At 42.8% G+C, this 21,121-nt stretch overlaps 1 protein-coding gene across 12 annotated transcripts in view; it reads right to left on the bottom strand.

Annotated features, from left to right (window-relative positions):
• Nucleotides 1-21,121, bottom strand: part of Gluclalpha (glycine receptor alpha 1) — a 59,559-nt gene that overhangs the window by 4,917 nt on the left and 33,521 nt on the right. For 4 of the 12 annotated variants that reach the window (XM_078179486.1, XM_078179478.1, XM_078179482.1 and 1 more), the window contains 8 exons: nucleotides 18,384-18,451; nucleotides 3,142-3,211; nucleotides 2,393-2,546; nucleotides 2,233-2,315; nucleotides 2,018-2,152; nucleotides 1,782-1,934; nucleotides 817-1,097; nucleotides 181-216 (listed from right to left, as the gene is read on the bottom strand). In XM_078179486.1, the coding sequence (XP_078035612.1) occupies nucleotides 181-216; nucleotides 817-1,097; nucleotides 1,782-1,934; nucleotides 2,018-2,152; nucleotides 2,233-2,315; nucleotides 2,393-2,546; nucleotides 3,142-3,211; nucleotides 18,384-18,451 (980 nt within the window). Of the gene's footprint in view, nucleotides 1-180; nucleotides 217-816; nucleotides 1,098-1,781; nucleotides 1,935-2,017; nucleotides 2,153-2,232; nucleotides 2,316-2,392; nucleotides 2,547-3,141; nucleotides 3,212-4,918; nucleotides 8,250-18,383; nucleotides 18,452-21,121 lie in introns of those variants that run through there. The other 8 variants (XM_078179488.1, XM_078179481.1, XM_078179479.1 and 5 more) reach the window with 4 other exon arrangements.

Here is a 21,121-nt window from a genome sequence, read left to right as displayed (position 1 = left end):
ACAATGAACTTCCATTTAACCATATCGCTATATCGCATATATGTGTGTACAGAGAAATCGGTCGTCTAAACATATCGTTTTGTTTTTTTTTTTCGTTCGTGACGCTGAAAGTCATATTACTGAATATGATAAATTAAAAGATAATAAAGATACTGGACTTCTAAAGTGGAAATTATTTACCTGTAGAGAAGGTTGAAGTGGTCCATCGTATCCGGTCTAGCGGTTTACAATAATAAAAAGTAAAATAATACAATGAATGTATTCGTTAATCACAGCTATATCGCAGAGATTTTTGCAATGATAAATGTCACAGGCAACTAATCGAGGACAATAATCGCGCGGCTATTATTGCGTGTCGATTGCAACGGCGATCTCAAGTTGCTACGTTTCTTTTCCTCTCTTCCTTTCTCTTTCTCTCTCTTTCTATATATATATATATCTATCGTTTTCTTTTTATTATTTAATGCAATCGAACGAACAGGCACTAAGCACCGCGATCAATTGCTGAACGAAAGGAAAAGAAAAAGGACGTAATCGTAGAACCGAAACTCGATGAAAAATACTTGAGCCTCTAACGTCGCATCTTTTCCATTTGTCTTCTTCTTGAATACTCGTATCTTTGATTCTTTTCTTTTCTTTTTTTTTTATTTAATTCGACGCGTACCGTCCGACAACGTGTGCGTGTACAGTTGGGGATTAGGGAAAAGAAACTATAACGAGTCGACAACTGGTTTTGTTTATCACTGACCAAAGATGAATGCTGCCAGATGATAATGGAACATTAAAGCGGCTTGGATCGTGGCGGGTTATACTGACCATGGCGAAATTCGACGCGTTATCTGGCTCGACTTGATCGGAGGTCAGATCCATCGACGTTGATTGTTCGGTTTCAGACGGCGGATACTTTTTCACCATGTTTTCGCTGTGCATGTCGCTGCGCGATGCGTAATTTACTAAGGCGAACTCGAGGAGAGCGCCGAATACAAAGGTCAGGCATACGCCTGTCCATATATCAATAGCCTTTGTATAGGAGACTGGTGGCAGTGAGGCATTTATTCCTGACGTCTGCGTGGCCATCGTCAACAGAGTTGTCACACCTGTCCCGCAAACGACACACATTTTAATTCATGTTTAAAACGTCGGGCCGACCTTTCGACCCCCGTACGATCCTCGTTACGAATCACGCAGGGGGTGCTCGTCGACTATTACACAATTATTATCACTCACTCTCTCTATTCTAATAATTTCTTAGAAGAAAAATAAAATATTTATATCGTACCTATAATCAAACTAACAAAACAAAAACAGTTTCCATTTGCTAATATCTAATGGACTTGAATTATTAATTACAAGATAAATATCAGAGCGAAGCTCGTTGACAATTATCAATAGCGAATTTCGTTCGTTAGATTACTCTATGCATTTCTCGCGATGCTCCTCGCATAACTTACGTCCGCAGCTTGGGATAAACCTCGCCGCGTTATTGTCCGACTATGACGAAGCGGAAAGTTCCTTCTTTTTCCTTTCTGTACATACATTACCATCGACAAATGGACCGCGGATTCTATCGCATTTACGGCAGAAATGACTACGCGAACCATAAAACATCGGCGAGATCAAAGGGAACAAAGGAAGCCGATTCAACGTATTAAAATCGTTTCAAAGATATTTCCAAAAAATTCGACCGCGTCGATTTCGTTTCGAACAACAAGATTCTTTCGATTAGAGACAAAGGGAACTTTCCACCGTATCGGGTGGTTATCAATTCGTCGAGACATTACCTAGCGAGACTCGAGCTGGCACGGCACTCTGATCGAGCCAGAATGATACCCAGGATACAATGACAAGCATGCAGCACGGGATGTAGATCTGGATAAGGTAGTAGCTGAATTCTCTCTTGAAGAACAGGTCTACTTTCAGACAGCTGTATTCTCCTGTTGGCGGATCAACACTGTTATCATGAAACGTTCGACAAGATCGGCGACGATAGGATAAATCAATTGATAAACAAACTGACCTGTATTCGTTTTGCTATTACAATAATCAGTAAGAAATTTCTCCAATGTGAATCGAGGCAGGTGTAAATTTTTCACAACTTGGACAGGATCACCCTCTTTCCAAAGGAAAACCAAATCGTCGGTAGTCCAACCATCTGAAAATAACAAATTAAATATTAAAGCACAGATATGCGACAGGGTTGATCGTTATTAACTAGAATGTCGCGTTACTTACAACTCGCCATACGCAATGAACAAACTTGTCGATCCAGGGGGTACAATTTTAAATTCATCGGACACGATAACGTTAGGGATATCCTGGAAAATGGAAGAACAATGAATAGACGTGCTTTATATCCGTAAGACGTTCGTTTTATTTTCATTCGTTTGTTTACCGTATACTGTAAAGAACGGAACCGTGGGGGAAGATACGAATGTACACATTCGGCATAATTATATTGTGAAAATGTCCCTCCTTCTCGTTCGAAAAGAACAGATCCGGCATCCAAACGCGGCTAGCATCCGTTAGCGTTAAATATTTTAAACGACCTGCAACGATTCATGAATCATAGATATAAACCGCGCGGTTGTCGCGTTTCTGGGTCGAGCAGAAACTTCTTGGAATCCCGCGCTAATATATCAACCCGTTCCGACAGACTTTATTTAGATTCTATCTTCGATCTCGCGCTTGCCATACGCGCGATTCAATATTTTTCTTTAGCAGTTTTCCCTGCCGTGTATGGATAGCTGAATTTAAGAATTCATTTTTACGCTAACTTGCTCGATTTGTTCGTCAATTTAATTTGATCAACTATCATAGAACACGAGAACGTTGAAACAGTGATCGACATAATCGAAAACTTCAAATCAAATTGCAATCAGATCTCGTTCGAACACGACGTTAAAATCGTGAGAAAATTTCGAGGCGGTTCCCGCGAACACAGCGAAGGTGTTAATAAGATCAAACGGTAGTGGCGGAACACTTGAACGGTACAAACTCGACAATTATTTCGGCCGATTGATTCCGAACTTTGCAAAGGCGCAAGGAGTTTCCGTTCGAGCCAGCCCGGTGGAGGATCCGAAGAATTCGGGGATCGAATTCCGTGCTCTCCGTGCTCCGACTGCGAGCGGGGTGTCTAATTACCTTCGGCATCGTCAAACTGTAATCGGTCGTCCATCCATTGTTCCCGGAATGTTAACTGTACAGAATATTCCTGCAGACGAACAGAGAGAAGGCGGCGATTTAATCAGGTGATCCCGGACACGGGGCGTCGCTAAATATAAGTAGCAAATCAGTTAGGCACGGAGATGATCGTTCGGGTTCGCTAGACGAAGAAACGTAATGCGGAGAGGTTCGTTCGTAATTACGGTAAATAAAGAAAAGAGAATCGTGGGTGGTGGCATGGTCCGCCGTTAGAAATGCGAATCGAAATACTCTGTAGCATCGTAACAATTTAATTTATTTTCAACAGCAGCGCGCGAACCGCGATTTAATGCGAAGACATTGGTCGCCGTTCAATCGCGATTACATTTCTAACGTCGGAAACAGAGAATCTCTATAGGGTCGAATCTAATCGTAAAATCTTGCCTACGTAAACGAGGGGATCGATGATAGATGGAGGATCATTGGTGCTCAGGCTGATCGAAAACAACTAACGTGGGGGGCTCTAGATGACATGGCTCGTTCTCGACTATCGAAAAATAATTCTCTAATTGGAGGAAGCACCGTCGTAAGGACGCAGCGATCGGACAGACGGTCCGCAACGAACGTGATCGAGATTTCCGTGCAGAATGGATCGGAGTAGGGGGGGGGAGGGGGCCGCTAAGTGTGACAAACGAACGGAAACGGGTGAAAGAAACGGTTCTAAAAACAAGGAAACCGATACTTCGGCGACCTCTCGGCGATCTCGCAACGGCGGATCGCGTGTCTACTATCTATTCGAACTTGCTCGTGGCTTTCGACTGTAATCGGACACCTTGCTCCTTTAACGCTCCCGTAATCCTCGATCGCGGCGATCGCGCGAAGCTATGCAGCTCGACGGAAATTCGAGCGAAAGAAGATCTTGCTATCGAATCTACCATAAACAGCAGCAACGCCAAGCAACGTTCGCGATGGAAATTGAAAGGTTCCGCATCGTCGAACCGACGACACTCCACCTTTCCAGCTCTAATTTTTTAAACTCGAATCCAACTTGTTACTAACGTTATCCAACGCTAATTCTGCCGCGTCCAGCGCCGCAAGATGGCCGACGTGAGGCCGTCCAGAGGGCAGCTGTTCTCGCGCTCTTTGTGGAGCGGAGTGTCGAAGGTCCGCGGAGATTGGTGGGAAAGGAGATTAGCCTCTTTTCGTGGCTGGCAGAAGAGGCACTTCGCCGCTCTGCGGAAGGTCGCGGTTAATTCTAATTTTCTCTCGCGGCCGCGGGAGCGTTAAAGAATCCAAGTGCGCGCGGCCATCTTGGCGGTCGCAAGGACGAAAGGAAGGTGTGTTCTGGCAGCGGGCCGGGGTTCCGCTTCTGTGTGTGTGGGCGTACGGATGATTCGATGGTGGAGATGTGTCATACTCGTGTGTAACACACCGCGTTGTAGCAAAATGTAAAGAGAGAACGCATGCAAGAAAGCGACACCGAAGCACTAGCTACGCTAACAAATGGTCCGTACTAACAGAACTCTAGTTCCAAGGACTAACGGCGAATATATTTATATGTATGTATATAGATATATAGATGATACGTACATATATATAAATATAGATATATATAGATATACGATACATTTTGATATAAATATATATACAAATATATCTATATATCTATGTCTATATAAATATAAATATATATATGTAATTATAGATATAAATATATATACAAATATACGTAAATATGCATAAGTATATACATAGCAGGTATATGTAGACAACTAACATGCATCTTGGCTCACAGTTCCATATCTTTCCCAGCCGGGCCGGACTTGTCCACATCGACGGCGTCCTGTTTGTGTGTCTATCTCTGGGAGGGGGGATAAAGGCAATAGCATCCATATTTTGTTGTATATCATTCGTATATTGTTGTTGTTGTTGTTCTTGTTGTGGTATTTGTTAAACAGAGATTGGATCGCCGCCAGGCTCTAGCCAGCTGACCAAAACTGGTCTAATTTAGGCTAACCTGGACACTAGCTAACATCCTCTTGTCCCTGTTTATTCGTTTAGTGTTTTGTATCGGTTTGTGCGAATCTGTGAGTCAGTAATATAGTGTCTGTCGACCGGTCCCTGGGCGCACTAATTTGTCTGAAAATTGGGCAACAGCAGGTGTTTCATCGCGAGGGTTGTTCGCCTGCTTCAGTTAGTTGGGCGATTAAGAACAGCAACAAATTGCCTAACGATATGGTCTCGGGTTGAAACCGAGGTTCGAAAAGATTGCGAAAATTATTGCTAATTGCTTCGAAGTGTTGCGAATGGGTTCTGATAGAAAGGGTTACGAAGAGCCAATCGGATCTTATAAATGTTGCAAGGTAGATTAATTCTAGCTCGTATCGGTTTTATAAATTATATCGGTTGAATAACCGTTACTTAGAAACTGTTTATAGAACTAAACGGTTATAGAACCGGAAAATAATAATTGTAGAACTCAAGCGAACGAATATACACCTTGAAACATTTGTATATCTATTTCCGGTTCTCCGTAGCTATTTCACGAACCGAAAACCGACGCGATTCTCATTCCATAATTAAACCGTCCACCGCTTGGAAAACGGTAAACGATCGTCGTGATTCGGTTAATTGTCAGAAAGCGAACGGCAGAGGAGCGGTGAGTTTTTAAAGGAACGTGATTCCGTTTTAATAGACGCCGAACGCTTGGATCAGCGAGGCGGCGAATGCTGCAGATTTCGCAACGCGTCCTCTTTTCGTCGCTTTCGTCTCGAGAGTATTTCCCCCACCTACGCGCGGCGTCTAAAAACAAACGGCACTTCACTAGCGTAACACCTAGTCCCGCAGACGATCCTTAATTATTCAAAATCTTCGATCCGTTTAGCGCCGCGAAAGTGATATCTCCCCCGCTTCATTCAGTCCGTTTCCCTTTCACTTTCATGAATACATTACACGCAAGTAGTACGAGTCAGCTAATAATCGGCCTCTACCGCGCCGACTGTGTTTTCAACGGATATTCCCGCGGCTCTAATTAAATCGAACCGGAATTCTCGCGATCTACCCGCAACGCGCGCCACTCGCCTCCGCTTTCACATTATTATTATTATTATTACTATTATTATTATTATTATTATCATTATTGTTATTATTATTCGAACAAATATTTCAACCTATAGACAGCGTCGAAAATTGTTCAACTAGCTGCGATTCAGTTCGTCTCGTCGTTCGACGTCGCGAAAATATATTTTGCAATGGTTTCTCAAGATCCGAGTAACAGTTTTGTATTCCGGGATCATTGCTTTTCTATGCTTTCGTTTTTCTTCGAGACTCCACTCGACCCCGGCATCTCGTACGGATCATTTCATTTCGACGCCTCAAGTCTCAACGTCTCTGCGCCGACATTTTCACCCAGTTCCATGGATCTCGCATGCAACGGAGATTAATCGACGGAATGTTCAGCGTTTCACAATCGCGGACCATTTCTGTTTAATTCGTTTTCACCGCGGCCGGTTATCCACGCGTTTTCGTTTTCCGTCCGACGTTCCCGTCATTTCTCTTTTTCGTTTTAACGAACGTAAAAAAAAAAACAACACGGCAACGTTTCCACTCGGCGCGTGCAATTAATTTCAATTTTATTATACCGTTTAACCGCGCGACGACGTTCTTGCTTTCGAAACAATATTTCCACGCTTTTTTAATGAACGCGAGTGTAACGAGATCATTCCGGACAACCCCTTCCCCCTGCCCGCGACAATCAACCGCGGTTTGTGGGAAACGATGTTCCACAATCTTCGTCGACGTTTAAACCCGCGATAAAGATGTCCGATGTTTCCGTAAGCTCTCGGATCAATCCGATTATTAGATCGAGTCGTAAATTACTTCCGTTGTTTCAGCAAACTTTCATTTTCTTTTCCTTTCTGTTTGATTTATTTCATTCATTTTCTTTTCCTTTTTGTTCGATTTATTTCATTCATTTTCTTTTCCTTTTCGTTCGATTTATTTCATTCATTTTCTTTTCCTTTTTGTTCGATTTATTTTTAGTCACTGTATTTATTTCATTTACTTTATTCACCGTATTTATTTCATTTGTTTTATTCGCTGCATTTATTTAACATATTTTATTCCCTGTACTTATTTCATTTATTTCATTCGCCTCACTTATTTCACCTATCCCATTCCCTCTATTCGCTCCATCTATTCCGCTTGCTTTATCCGCCTCATTTATTTGATCTATTTCATTTATTTCGAACCCGCGTCTATCCGGTGACAGCAAAAACTAGCCCGTCCCGATGACTCACGGCGGGCTAGACAGGAACAATAGGTCCCGCCTAGCCGCATCGGAAGTTATTTATGACTCGACCTAATACTCGGCGAACAATACGCGCGATTCCTGCCGCGTTTCGCCGCTAATGCGATTTTCGCTATCGCCGTACTGGAAGACGCCGCCACCGCGGGATAAACGTGTGCCCGGTAACGTTGTTACGTGAACGTCGGTGTGTTATGAGAACGAACCGCGGAACAAAAGACGGGGGACGGGGGAGGCATGAAAGGGAGGAAACGAACGCGGTGAAATCAATCGTGAAACGAATCGAACGGAGTGGAATGGGGGAGAGGCAGGGAAAAAAAAAAGGTTCGTCCGATTGTAATCAACGGGTACGTACCATGTGCTCCTTTTAAACGGCGAGGGTGCGGGGGAGAACCGTACGAAAAAAAAAAATGGTTCCGCGCGGAACGCGTTCGCGGCGTTTGTATAAGGGTGGCACGGTGAAATTTAAAGAGAGCCGACGTGTAAATTCTCGCGTGCCGGACACGTCTTTTCGGTCCAAGGAGCGACTCGAGCACCGCCTGACAAGCCGAGAGAATCGATACAATCGATGTTCAAGGCTCGGCATTTAAAGGGACACTGCGATTACCGCTAGATAAACTTGCGGCGAAGATGTCGCAGATAGGTGATCGCTAGAGAGGTGCTATTTATTCGAGTCGAGCGTTGCAGTTTGTCGAGTTGCTTGGAATGGTATTCTAACAAATTCGGGCCACTTGAAAAATTCGAATACTCGTATTTTATTTAATAAAGTATGTTAATGGAGTCGGAGTTACTGATAGCCCTCGGATATACTTTAATCTATACTTAATACGTATATTTTAATATTCAAATAGATCGATAAATTTTTGTTCGAAATTACTCGTCTCGATATACTTTTCATTTTCGAGTACCTTAATTTTTCAAGTAACAAGAATTTCTCTCATCGATTTCGCGAAAAATTCGAGCGATCCAAGTGCTCGCTCAGCGTCTAGCATTCGGCAAGTAGTACGAGTCGCCGTGTGGTCAGACTATAGATCCGGCTTCCCTGGCCGGCGAAGACATTCTCGAGCTCCGTGATCGCGCGGCACGCATTGTCAGAGAGTATTAGCTCATCAGGTAATCATTTCGCTCGGCACAATGGCTTTTGTACGCAAGCTCGAAGAGAATCCCTCTCTCTCTCTCTCTCTCGCGCGCGCAGTGAACGATACCAATGGCGGACGATCCATATTTTATTGGGTTGAGTAACGAGTCCGTACGGATCCCCCCAGCTTCGCCTATAATACGCCGCCGATATATCCGGCGAATGATTTATGCGAAACTCGAATTTTTCTGCCCCACTTTGGCCGCCTTTCAATTACCGTCGCGCATGCGTGCGGACAGCTTTCGTATCCCGGCAAAAAAATCGAGATCCAGCCGCATTCAGCGGTCGTTTCGATACCGAATCGGAAATCATCTCGCGGAAAATGTTCTTTCGACTGTTCGGGGGGAGATCCGGGATATCGCGGCCGATTGCCGCCACAGCTGCGGATGCATTAACAATTTAATATCGCGGAATTGGGAACCACGTCTTTGTCGAACACCGACGACTTCCGCGCGATCGTCGAAGGCCCGATTTCGCCTTCGCTCCGTATAGAATTTCCCCGGGTCCATAAATTACTCGGTCGCGTCACTCAACCCAATGGAACAGGACCGTTTCGGACTACGGGAAGCGGAGTCGTCCTAAAAGCGTCGATTCCCATGCATTTATAGAAAACCCCGCGTCACGTTGAATCGAACGCGATGCCAGGCTCTGGGGGTCGGCGACCATTCGACCAAGGCTCTGAGAAACGTCCGCGAAACGGCCTGCTTTGGAAATAGTGACGAATGGGACGACCGATGGAAATAGTTCCGTTTTGCAGAAGCAAAAGCGACCCGGTTTTTTCGCCCATTGAAATTCGTAAAACAGAATGTAGTAGCTTCCTTATCGAAACGATGAGACGCGAGATGACTTCTATGGAAATCGCTCTTCGCGTTTAGGTACTCGACGCGATCCGTTGCGATTAGCATGATTTTTCCGAATCATTTGCTCCACGATGTACTCATAATATTCACTATCGTCGCGGTGATTAATCGGACGAACTAATTGCAGCCGATTTAATTGAACCGATTCAACTGAACAGATTTTTTATTCAAAAAGTGAATCGATGATTCCATGAATCGCGTTTACGATGGCAGCGAGCGTGCTCTAGGTATGACTCGATGACAGATGGATGACAGCGATATAGAGATAGACAGGTAGATAGTTCGGTGACAGAAAAAGAGAGGAAGGGAAAAGACAGAACGATGGTGTAGAGACAGAGACGAATGGAATGGGAACGGTTCTGATTGGACGAACATGCAATCGTAGAAAAGAGAAACAAGTATGCATGATCAGATATATAGATTGGGTAACAGTTATTGCCGTCTCGGAATGTTCACAGCGCTCGCTGGTTCGCAATTCTACACGATAAATCATAGAGGCGATGTCAGATTTTTGTTGCAAAGGCCTTCCATTCTTTTATTGCACAACCCTTCCATTACTGTGTTTGATTATCAACGATCGAATCTGCTCCGAATAATATTGTCTTGCGCGTCTGACCATCGCTGGTTTATTCCACTGCGAGTTATATTGATGACAGAGTTACTTTTCGTGTAATTGTAGCATTAATGTTTTTAGGAAATAATTGCTTGAATATTACGATTATTGAAAAACAGATAATAGTATGCTATATTAAGTAGAAATATTGAGTATTAGTCAGACAAAGTTCTTGAGCTTGAAACCTTAGATAAGATCTCGTCTCGAAAAATGTTACATTATTTAGGATATTTAGAAAATCTTATTATTGTTAGTCAGGGTTCGTCAGACAAAGTCACAGAGCTTAAAACACTTAGATAAAATATTGTCTCGCAAAAATGTTGCATTATTTAGAATCTATAGAGAATCTTATTATTCTATATATACTACTAACTTGAAATAGTATACGGATTTAAGTAGAAACACTCAGCATTAGTCGGACAATTTCGAACAAAGTTTTAGAAAAGTTCAAGGATATATTTCCTCACGAAACTGTTACACTATTTCGAATATACTAAAATCTCCTACACCACTAACTTCAAATTACGACTTTTCAAGTAGAAACGGCTGTCAATGATCAGACGAATTATTGACCGAAAAATTCAAGCAACCAGGATCAAGTAAATTCTCGAGGAACGAATGACTCCTTACAAAGTATCGCGTGCACCTGCCACCGGTATCAAATGCCATCTACGCGCCAGTAGAATCATCCAGCGTTGGTCCGACACCGCGTCAAAGAATCCAACGCCGCAAACGAACCTTCCATCGTCTCTTTTTTTTCCCCGGGGATGGAACCAAGCCCCATACAGAAAAATCAGATTTTACGGGTATCCTCGTTGCGGCCTCCCGTTGCAGGATTGCCCCGGCTTTTCAGCGTCGTCATATTTTTAACGCTCTGTATACCGGGTCGTTAACGGCAGCCGGCGCGCACGCGGCTGCCCGGAAACGCGAAGTAGGAAAAAAAAGGGGGGGTGGGAGTAGGAAAAATAGCCGGCGCACGCGAGAAATCACTGTTCCATCGCGGTCCGCGTGACACGACGTTAGAGAGCCGAGGCCGAAAGATTGAATCACGCTCTGAAAAGGCGCGCGCCGGTCGACGGCGACGTCAACCACGTCGTCGGCGAAAAACTCGATTTTATCGTCGCCATTAGGCTGAACCACGTGTTTGCGAGGCCCGCGAAGAACGACAAGTGTGGATCCTTCACGGGCCGGCGGAGAGACGCTTGAGATCTTATCGAGCTTCCTCGGCGGAGTCGAAAGTCGTTCGATCTGCCACCGGCAGCACGATTAACGCTCGCGCCGGTTCGATTAATCGCCGGTCAAGTGACAAAATCGGCCAGCCAATTTTAGTACAGGCTGTACCGGACCAACGACTTGACGCTTTAATTAGGAACTGGTTAATTGACCTAGATTACTGCGCTATATAAAAATACTTCTTTCGATGTGTTAATTATCTGAAACATCCTATATAATAACTTGTTGCACCAAAGTTGTTCCATCGACTTTGTTCTTTGGAACATTAATTATTCCTTGGACCATTTATGCATTAACCGGTGTGTAGAGGATTTTAGAATTTTCTGAGCTTGACTCGAACATTTTGCAACACGCTGTATATAGATTACCACTAGATGAACCTCCCTCTGTACCCGATCCTTTAAATAAATAATTTCAGGAGACTCACAGGAATAATCATTTGAGCAGAAAATTGTTTTCTATCCTATAGCTTAAATCCTAATACAATATAATAATTACTTAACTCGTGTAAACAGTAAAAAGTTAACATTAAAAAAAAGTACACGTTCCTTTCGAGTAATATTAGATATTCAATAAATATAATACCTATTCTAATAATTATTGATATTTGAATGACTAGGGTTTAGATGAAGGTTTGCTGTTCATATGAATATAATTATTGTTTGTTATATAAAATATTCTGTCCTGTGATTTATCTCTTAACTGAGAACGACGTCTGGGAGTGGTCGCTATTAAGCTCAAACCTTATGCAGGATGTTCTGCGCCAAAATTGGGAGAACACTTTTCGTCCCGTCCTCAGCCGGCGATCGATTCTAATCACAATAGAAGGGCGCCCCTCGAGTGACACTGATTAATAACATCAGTTTCGTCACTCCTCCCGCAGAAGCAGAAGCGATACGAACAGTGTACGTACAGAATGATCCGAAGAACGACCGAACCCTAAAGCCTGTCAGCTGAGTCAGCGAATTTTTCGGGTGATAAGCGAAAGCGATTGGTGGATTGCTCTTAATTCGATCATCGATCGTTTTGTGCAAATACATATATATATAAATATGTATAGATATATATAATAAATTGTTGGTGACTATATTTAATCAGCTGTGCGATTATATGGTGACCAATTAAACTGCGTGAGAGATTTGATTAACAGTACGTTGTATTATATTATTAACTTGTCAAAATCGAAAAGAATCGGCTCCGTTAATGAGACATGTTTCGCTCGTATTTAGAAAAGTGCCAGGCGCACCTATTCTCGTCGATCCTCTTCCTTAGATCATCCTTTGCACGCCGGGATCATCACTAGAGCCGGCACGAGTGGATCACTCGTGGTTTTCAATTTATTTAGCCGATTCAACGGTATGAATACTGTTCTCGATGAAGGAGACCGTGAATGGACTGAATTGCTTGAAAAGAGTGATCGATTCTTCTGTCCGGGCTCTAGTAATAACTAGCCTGCGGATTTTATGCGTTTGTAGACAAGATCCCGTTTCAATGCCTTCGTCTACAGTCTGTCACAAAAATCTCCATACGGAACGCTAATTGGAATAATTGCGGAGCGACGCGGACCTTGCACGTTCTGCAGACTCCTCTCGAAAATTCGAATCGGAAAGAAATTATTTTCTACGGACACTGATTAACACATTATGTGCTGGAAAAGGTATTAACATATTTTTAAAAAATTCAATTATTTAAAAATTACATTATATGTATATTTAAAATTTTATTATATATTTAAAAAAGTTTCTCTGCGATATTCTAAAAGTCCTAGTATTATATTTATTATCGAAACCTTATTACCAGGTTTTGTAAATATTAAATTATTTTTTGAAAGTAGCCTTGTTCAAAATTCTCTAATTTCGATCCACAGATAATTTGTTAATATCTTGTCCATCGTGATGTATAATGTCCTACAAAAATATTTATCCATAAGCCGTAGAAAATCTCATTCTTCCGGGAACGAAAAATGAAGATAAAATAATTCGCACGGTTTACGGATCGTCTCGCCGTGACAAATGATCCGTAAAACGCGGCAGCCTACAGAAATCCCCTGGAAAACGTGCAAGCTCTTTTCATCGGCTTTCGCTGGTGTGGCGGTACGGGCCGCGGACTTTTCTCGGCGACTGTATGCAGAGGGAATTCGAGGCGACAATTTCTTGTTTAAATTCAAATCTCGTTTCTTCGCGGAAAATATGAATATGCATAAACATCCGCGCGGTCTAGTAATAACACGGGAAAGGACGGAACGGGAGCAAGGGGGGGAACCGGAGAAGGAAGACAAGGGGATTGGAGCTCTCGACTTTCGACTCCGACATCCCCCGCGTACGGCGCGGATCGTATTTACTTTGCGCGAACTCCGTAACTTTTTGTTTGGTATCGACATGATGGGAGAGAGAGAAAGAGAGAGAGAGGGAGAGAGAGAGGGAGGACCGGGGTACGGGTCTTGGAAATTATTTTCCGAGATAATATAGCCCAGCATGAACCATTCCGGAACGACGTTCGAACGTGTAAAATCGCCGGCGACATCGGAGAAATCAAACGGCGAGCACGCGATTCGTGGATTTCATCGTCTGAAGATTGAAAGGTAACGCGGTTTGAAACAAATATCGCTCGCGGTAGGATTTATAAAATTTTGAGAAGACACGGACGAAATCTCGAGAGGGTTGGTCCTCTAACGTCGAACAGTCCTCTCGAGTGTCATCACCCCGGAAGTGGAGGGTACGCGTGGAAAAATAAAAAAAGGAAAATAAGAAGCCCCTCGAGAGAGGGGTTTTTCAAATAACAAACGGCACAAAAGCGCGGATAGGGCCTCGTGTATCCCCTCGAATAATTATTTGAACGAACTTTCCCGTAAAATCAATAGTTACGGAGTTGGCGAAGTGGTTCCAGTTGCGTGACCAACCTTGTATGAATTAGAGTATCAACTCTCGTTGCACATGAAATGTTCTTTTCAATCAAACTACAAAGGCCTCGGCGTGCCTCTCCGCGCGAGCGGAATTTTTTTTTTTTTTTTCTTTTTTCGTCGATCCTCCACCCCTCGTCGAACTCGGAAATCGCGTTGCCTTTCAAAAGTTTTCTTGCCGCGCGCGATTACAATATTATACTATTCGCGTGATGCTGTTTTTTTTTCTCTCCCGTCCGCCGCGTCACCGCGAAAAATGCGCGTCGTTCCGTGAAACACGACTTATTAGTACCGCAACCTCTATGCGACAATTATTCGCTCCCGCGAGACGGTTGCCTCGCGCGTTATTAGCGTAATTTCACCGCAATTATTTTCTTTTCATCGGCCATTTTGTTGGATTATTTTCGTGAATTATTTCCGAGAATTATTTTCGAGAATTATTTCCGAGAATTATTTGTCGCGGATTCTTCTCGCGGATCATCGATTAAAGGGACGGGAATTTCGACACGTTCATGATAAAAGCAGAGTTTTGCGTATTTATTTGCTAATTTTGCGTTTTAATGTTTAAATGTAAAATGGTGAAAAGAGTGGAAGGAATTAAAAATATCGATACATTAATTTCAGCTTAAAAAAGGAAAAGACTGGCTTCTACATCTTGCAATTAATACATCAATTTAACTTTTATAATAAAGCACGAGCTTCCATCGATAAAATTCTGTTTAAAGTAAATATTTTACTAATTTTACTCAATTTCCTTGCTCGTGAACAACGCTGAAGAATGCGTTTATAAAATAATATTGTAAATACAGATCTCTGCATTTCATGTAGCTTTCGGCATATTGAACATTAATATTGAAGAGAATAATTTAATACTTGATTCTCCACAAAGAGAAATTTATTGACAAATTAGAATTTGTCATCGCATTAGTCACAAAGAAATGGCAATATAAAAAATATACCTTCTGCAATTTTAAATAAAAATATTTACCATATATATCCAAAAACTCTACGCCTTTCAAAATAATTCCAAAAGAAATTGCATCCAACGTGATCGATAAAACTTCTTTATTAAAAAGATTAAAAGTTTCAATTACTACTGTCAACTAGATCCACCTGCGGGAACGATAATAAAAAAATAGCGTAACCCAGAATATCATTGGATTGATGGTAGGAGTCGCGAGGAACGTGTCGAAATTTGTCGCGGTAGGCTAATATAGAGAGAGCCGTCGAAAATCGTTATTGCCGAAAACAAAGGGGAGCCCAGACGTCAGAAAAGAATGGTGGGACGACAATGATCGTCCCCAGAGGTTGGTCCACACAAAATGTTCGATCGCGCCCCGATATCGATTGTCTCTTCCTGGGCAAATATTATCTCGCCGGAGACAGAGGACTCTGTTTAACAGTGGGACGATGATCGGTGTGCGCGGTCCTCTGTCTGTGTGTGTGTCTCTCTCTCTATCTCTCTCTCTCTCTCTCTCTCGTGGGTGTGCATGTCAATGCATGACAGAAGGACGGTGAAAAACGTGGCTCGACGCGATCGCTCGGCACGCATGATCAAAAGAAAGCGTTGCCGTCGTCGACGGAAACAAGAAAAGCGTCCACGGGTCGAGACTGCGAGGCAAGCCCGTTTGATTATTCCCACGGTCGTCGTCGTCGTCGTCGTCGTCGTCGTCGTCGTCGACGTCGCGTCTTTCTCGTCTACTTTCGCCTTTCCTCTGTTTCCCTTCTTCTTCTTCTTCTTCTTTCCTACCACCTCCTCGTTTCCTCTTTTTTCCTTTCCTTTTTTCTTTTTCTCCCGTCCGCTTTCTCCTCCATTTTCTCTCCCGTGTATCTATTATTCGCTATTCTTTCTCAGTTTAGTTCCGCGCTCCTCGCTTTTTCTTTCATTCCTGCCGGCCCCGTTCGCCCGTCGTTTCTCGGTTTCTCATTTTCCCGCGTTTCTCCAGGCAAAAAAACCGTTTTCCAACAAGGCACAGAGAGAGACGTGGTTGCAGACGCACACAGTCAATCGAACGTTCGACAATCAAAGTAACATAACAAAGAGACAGAGAGTCGGAAAGAGTCAGAGAGTCAGAGAGGAAGAGAGAGAGAGAGAGAAGTGAAGGGTCGCTCCGAAAATCCGGCACCTTTCGACATGTGTAGTTTGCACGCCGACGCTCGTGGAAAAGTCCTTTGCCATTCGTCGTTTGTGGATTCGTTTGCGGTTGTAGGTCAGACACACGTTAAACGAGAAACGATCGTTTCATCGTTCGGGTAACATGTGCTTTTACGAATTTGTATCAAGCGTCCGTCTTTGGCGGATTAATAGGTCCACGCTGAGCCTACCGGCCAATAAAAGCGATTAACGTGCATTACTTTATACGCATAATTAAACAGAATTTATATATAGATATTTAAAAAAATTTATTCAATTATCTCCTATTTTTTTTTAAAACGTCTTTGTAATTAGAAGAACTTTAAGAGAACATATATGAGAATTATTATCATATAACCGCACTTTGACCGGCGCGGTAGGTTCAGTGATAAAAAAACAAAACATTGTTTAAATCCATACGAAAATCTGACAAAAACACTCTCGTAGAAGCAACAGCTGGTTGGGAATTTAAACGATGCACAATTTTCACTGCCCCGTTGCCACCGTTTCACAAACCGCACGGGGAAAGTGATTTTCTGTTGCGAACACATCGAATTACACACCGAATTAACCCTCTACAGTCCAAATTTTTTACATGGAAAGGTTAAAGCACAAACTGGTCGAATTTTCTCTGATTCGTCGAATAAAAGTGGAAAACATTTCCTCGATTACAATGTAGAAACATGGATCTAGATAAATGAAGCACAGAGAGTTAATTTACCTCTATAAAATAACAAAGCAACAATTCATAACTCATTTTTCTCTCGAAATCGTTTCATCGTTGAACATTTCGTCAGAGAATTATCTACGTCAGGTTATATACTTGGTGTCAAAAAGTCACTGGCAATAGTTAAATGAGATCATTTGAAGTAACTTTTTCCTTTGCAAAAATTTTCTGCGAGGCATTGTTAAGGAGTTATTAAGGAAAGACAGTGACCAATGAGAGGCGAGCTCGACGTGGTAGCCGAGCCAATGAGCCATTTTTCGTTAATAAATCGCGAACAAAGGCGCGGAGAAAATTTTTGTAAAGGAAAAAGTTACTGCAAATGACCTGAGAAACACCTCATTTCAATTTATTAACTTTTAGATACTTTTACTGAATAACTTTTAGGACACCCTGTATATAGAAACATTTCGTCAAATACGAGCTAAGATAAGCATTTCCATCGATAGGCAAACGTCGATAACAGCGTCGAAAATAATTTGCTGCTTAACACTTTACCGATATCATATAAATCGACTTTATTTCTCGACCTGTAAATCAGTTGTCATGGCAACCAATAATCATCTATTATTTAGATAAAGATACTACTGGAAGTTTCCGTACCATTGTATCATCTCTTAAATATTAAATACCTTTCGCGATGAACCCATTAAATAAAATACATAGATTTAATTACCCCGAAATGACAGAAATGTTCACAGCCGATTAACTGGTTGATAAAGTGTTAAAATTAGGCGAATTATAGAATGGCAAAGGAGATTTCGATTAGCGTCGAGAATACGCGAGTTTCTGGAGGGTCCTGTGTATTTGTTGAGGGTCCTGTAGAGGTAGATACAGAGAGAAAGAAACACAGAGAGAAAAAGAGAGAGGAATGAAGAAAGAGAAATAGAAAGAGACAGAGAGGAGGACAGAGAGACATATGCCGATTACGTAGAATAGTAACACGACAGTGAACGACATCGAGAAAATCAACGAGGTGCGACTGATAGGCACACATCCACTGTTCAGCGTGGCTCAAAAACGGAGAACGTGTGATATTTATATACGTACGTCGTCGTCGGCGCGTACATTTTCTCATGTCGCGGTCATCCGTTTCCCCCGGTTTTTCTCTCCCGGGTTTTCATTCGCCGCGCTGTCGGCCAACCGCGTACGTATATACATACACACACTGAGAGATACGTAATATACAAATAATACAAGGTACAGAGAGACAAGTGCAAGTCTTACGGCACAATATACACGTGACGTTAATAGATATACACAACGTGTGGATATACAGAGATCGTATCATATATAGAAAGGCCTTCGTTCATGATTACTTTATATTGCACTCACCATACTATTATCATTTATTTTGCTGATAGACCGTAGAAAGATGTTGACGATCACATATGTCGGCTCATCTAATCACGTCGACCGGAACAGAACAAAAGAAATCGATTAATTAAATCAAGTCCACCGTGCGCCGTGATCTTTCGCGTGGCAATCTTATGGTTATTTCGCGAAACTTTAACTATCCTTCGACGCTTTGTCTTTTCTCTTTTTCCAGCTTTCTTTTTTCTTTTCCTTGTTCGATTTCGTTTGCAAGCCTTTTCTCCCAGTCTTCGATTCTCTTCGCTCTCGTCATCGTTACTTTTCTTTTTCTTTTCTCCCGGCGGGCTGTAACGAAAGCGACGGCCACCGATTTTGCCATGGTGAACAAACGCGACTCGAATCGATGCACAACTCTGCCGCGCATATTCACCGCAAAATTTCGTCGCAGATAGTGGAAACGTAAATCTGTCCAGCATCCGGCGCGTTTACGGAAAAGTGAACCGGGGCGACCGTGAATTCACGAAATCGCGGTAACAAAATTATAAGACACGACGGCAATTGCCGTGTTTCGGTGCTTCGCTCGCGGTTTAAACCGCCTGCCAGAAATCATGGCCTAACGAGATTATGCTGCCGCTCGTATTCGGCCTCGTGTTCCACGGATTTATGGTTTCCTCGTGTGTTTCGGGGTTTATGCACGGCGATATGTTTCTGCGTCGGGGGAGTAGGCGAGATGGGGGGAAGGGGGTGGGGGAGACTTATAAATGAGTTTAGAGGGCGATGGATGGGGCCGAGATGAAAACGTGAATGGAAATTGAAGAATTAGGGTCGCCTATCTTTTCGAACCGGAACGACGGCTGACGACAGCGCTGCGGATTTTGTGAACTTTTCGCGAAAATTGGCGCAACTTAGGAAACGAATTAAGAAAGTCTATTAGAAAAAAATATTATTTCTATTTACCTGTTTACTTGTAAAATTATATAAAAATATATACTTTTATTTTAAACACTTCATTGTATAAATGATCATATATTTGAAAATATAGAAATCTTTTTGGCAAACAGTACAGCAATTTTTCATTTAAAACTACCAGCTTCTGCTCTGTACAATCAACGAGAACAATTTTTATTTTTCATAAATACCATCGTCTGCTATTAATAATCTAAAGATATAAAATCAATTTTAGCAACGAATAAAAATACTAACACTTCGTTACAGAAAATTCGAGTGATACTTATGCGAGAAATTTTGCGGTTTTCGTCCACCGATTCAAAGGCGCAGTTTGAACCCTGAGATCAGTGGCTATCACTTTTGCTATAACCTGAGCCTCGCTGTTATTTTTTAACAGGCGACTCTTTATTCGTTTTGATGGTTCGCTGATACGGGAGCAATGGGTGACAAAAGGGTGAGAATAAAGAGACAGAAAAGTATCGTGATTGAGGTTAGTATGTGAGAAAAGTGTCACCGAATATTTTTATTCGCTTTAGTGTTTCACCTCGAGCTTGCTTGCTTGCCTCCTCTAAATGATTCGAAAACGTCGACTCATTTTACGCCGCAAGAAAAACTGTTCCGCGCCATTTTTGAGGCGCTTGGAAAGATGGCGGATGGCGTTGGAAATGAGAGATCTGAGATTTTTATAAAAATAACGCAACTTCGTCGATGATTAAATATTTTTAAAACAGCGACGAAGCTGCGGTTAATTTTTCCAGAAGCACGTGTCTTCCGAGGTTAGAATTTGATTTCAATTAAAAATGTTTCATAAAAAACGAATTGCTCGAAGAATCATTTATCATTGTAGGTAATTTTACAGTGAATATTAATGACTCGATTATCGATATTCCTGTGGTTTTTATCTCGATTTCATTGAAAACCATGAGAGTTCCGATAGATCCGTCGCGATACGGAATTCTACAGTGCCGCAATTGCATAAACATCCGCAGTGTGGCGACGGCTGACGGTGAAATGATTCGGAAGTCTGGTGAACATCCAAAAGATGGTAGTTCCGCGAGAAATCGAATCGGATTCCGATGCAAATGGCCCGCGATCGACCATTGTGCGGCGACTCGAGGCGATTCACCGTCGTTTCGCTTCTGGCCCCGCTGACGAAAGCGGCGCACGATCTTTCCAACATTTCCCCAAACTCGCGAACGATCGATCCTTCGTGCGCCACGGATCGTTTCTATCGGAAGCTCTCGCGGCCATAATTTCCGGCAGAGTATAAAAGCGGTATCGCTGATCAACTCGTACGCGATCCGAGCATTTTGAATAAATTCGCGTCGGTCTCTCGAATATAAAACGTCGAATCATAAAAACCTGCCGCGAAATTAACCTTTCCGTGCCCGGTCCAACCGCGAATTATTCCGCAGAGATTCGCGGAATAGCGACGGCGAGATAAGGCGTCGGGAAAATCGTAAAAAGCGGCGGGCAGGGCCTCCGCGCCGCTCGTTCCGTGACTCTGTTTAATGATCCCAACGAAATGATCGATACGTTCGCTATTTGCCGTCCGCCGGGCTCGCGTTTCGCCTTTCTGCAGACCCACCGCGACGTCGAGCCGCTAATTTCGTTTCGTTGCATTGCGCGAAGATATCGCGCGCGACGATCGGACCCGATCTTTGCGCGAAAATATCGCGCGGTCTGCGGTTCAGCAATATTCGCGAACGCGCGACCGTAATTGCGAGCCGGCTAACTTTATTGTCCTTTCGCCGGCAATCTCGAAGTGAGAAACGCTCGTCGACTCGACGGACGAGAGCTAATTGCCGGAT

Source organism: Augochlora pura, chromosome 4 (assembly GCF_028453695.1).
Source record: "Augochlora pura isolate Apur16 chromosome 4, APUR_v2.2.1, whole genome shotgun sequence".
Lineage (NCBI taxonomy): Eukaryota > Metazoa > Arthropoda > Insecta > Hymenoptera > Halictidae > Augochlora > Augochlora pura.
This window is presented reverse-complemented; position numbering and strand designations above follow the sequence as displayed.